This window comes from Leptonychotes weddellii, unplaced genomic scaffold (assembly GCF_054177405.1).
Source record: "Leptonychotes weddellii isolate Sample4059 unplaced genomic scaffold, ASM5417740v2 HiC_scaffold_39551, whole genome shotgun sequence".
Taxonomy (NCBI): domain Eukaryota; kingdom Metazoa; phylum Chordata; class Mammalia; order Carnivora; family Phocidae; genus Leptonychotes; species Leptonychotes weddellii.
Genome location: NW_028000548.1, coordinates 1 through 1,001, shown reverse-complemented (window position 1 = coordinate 1,001; position 1,001 = coordinate 1). Strand labels below are relative to the sequence as shown.

Genomic DNA, 1,001 nt, shown 5'->3' with positions numbered 1-1,001 from the left:
AGGCAGGTATACGATCCACCATCATTCGCAGTGATGTTGGGGATAAAGAGCTCCTGTGTGAGTGGCTGGGGCCTCCCACTGATAAACCAAGAATACTGTGCGGGCGGGTTAGAGGCTGCGTGGCAGGAGAGACTGAGGGTGGCCCCTGGATGGTAAAAGGAGTCTGAGGGGGAAATGGTGGGGGCGTCCGGGCCATCTGGAGCAAACAGAATAGAGCCACAGGTGATGCAATCCGAGGGAAACTGAAGCTCCTGGTCTGTATTAGGGCCACAGTGTCCCTCTGAGCTGGGTCCCAACCTCATTTTAAAAAGTCCAAAGCCCCCTGTGTTCACTGAGCCTGGGTCTGAGACATTCACCTGTTTCCCCTCTCAGGGAGAAGCAGCCTGTCCCCTCCTAGTCTTGGCTTAGGCTGGGGCTGCCCAGGTTTGCCTGGGACAAGAAGCCATGGCCAGCCTGGGGGTCCAGCTGAGAGTCATGGATTCGGACCCCAGAAGGATGGATGTGGCCTGGCCCCCGGCATGTGGATTTGGGCTGGCAGCCCGGGCCAGGTAGGAAGGGAGTTACTCACAGAGAGCATTCAGGGTGAATGGGTCACTACGACCAGCACTCACTGGGTTCCAAGTTTCACACTCATAGGGTCCTGTGCCATGCCTTGTGACACCGTGTATAGTGAGAGTCCTGTTGTCCAGGGACAGCTGCAGCCTGGTGCTGGCCGGGAGGCTCTCATTGTTTACTGACCACAGGTAGCTTGTGCTCTGAGTCTGAGGTCCACACGTTAATACAACAGAATCCACATTCTCCACGGGATTGGAGTTGTTGCTTGCGATTTTGGGTTTGGGTAACTCCGCTGTGCAGACAACAGAAAGAACGTTGCCCTGAGTGGTACCTGTGATTCCTCCATAGGCATCTCGAATCAGAGTTGGCATCTCTCACCTCTCAGTGAACCTGAGTCCTTCAAAGAATAAGGCAGGTCTGTGTAGCTCAAGACAAATGCAAGAGGA

General features: G+C 54.9%; 1 protein-coding gene across 1 annotated transcript; it reads right to left on the bottom strand.

Annotated features, from left to right (window-relative positions):
* Positions 1-5: 5 nt before the first annotated feature.
* LOC145719345 (cell adhesion molecule CEACAM1-like) lies at positions 6-995 on the bottom strand (the record flags this gene model as incomplete). Its single annotated transcript, XM_081810838.1, has 2 exons — positions 569-995; positions 6-196 (listed from the first exon to the last, which is right to left on the bottom strand). Coding segments are annotated over exons 1-2 (549 nt in total), but the record flags the coding sequence as incomplete, so codon positions are not given.
* Between the last annotated feature and the right edge of the window lie 6 nt (positions 996-1,001).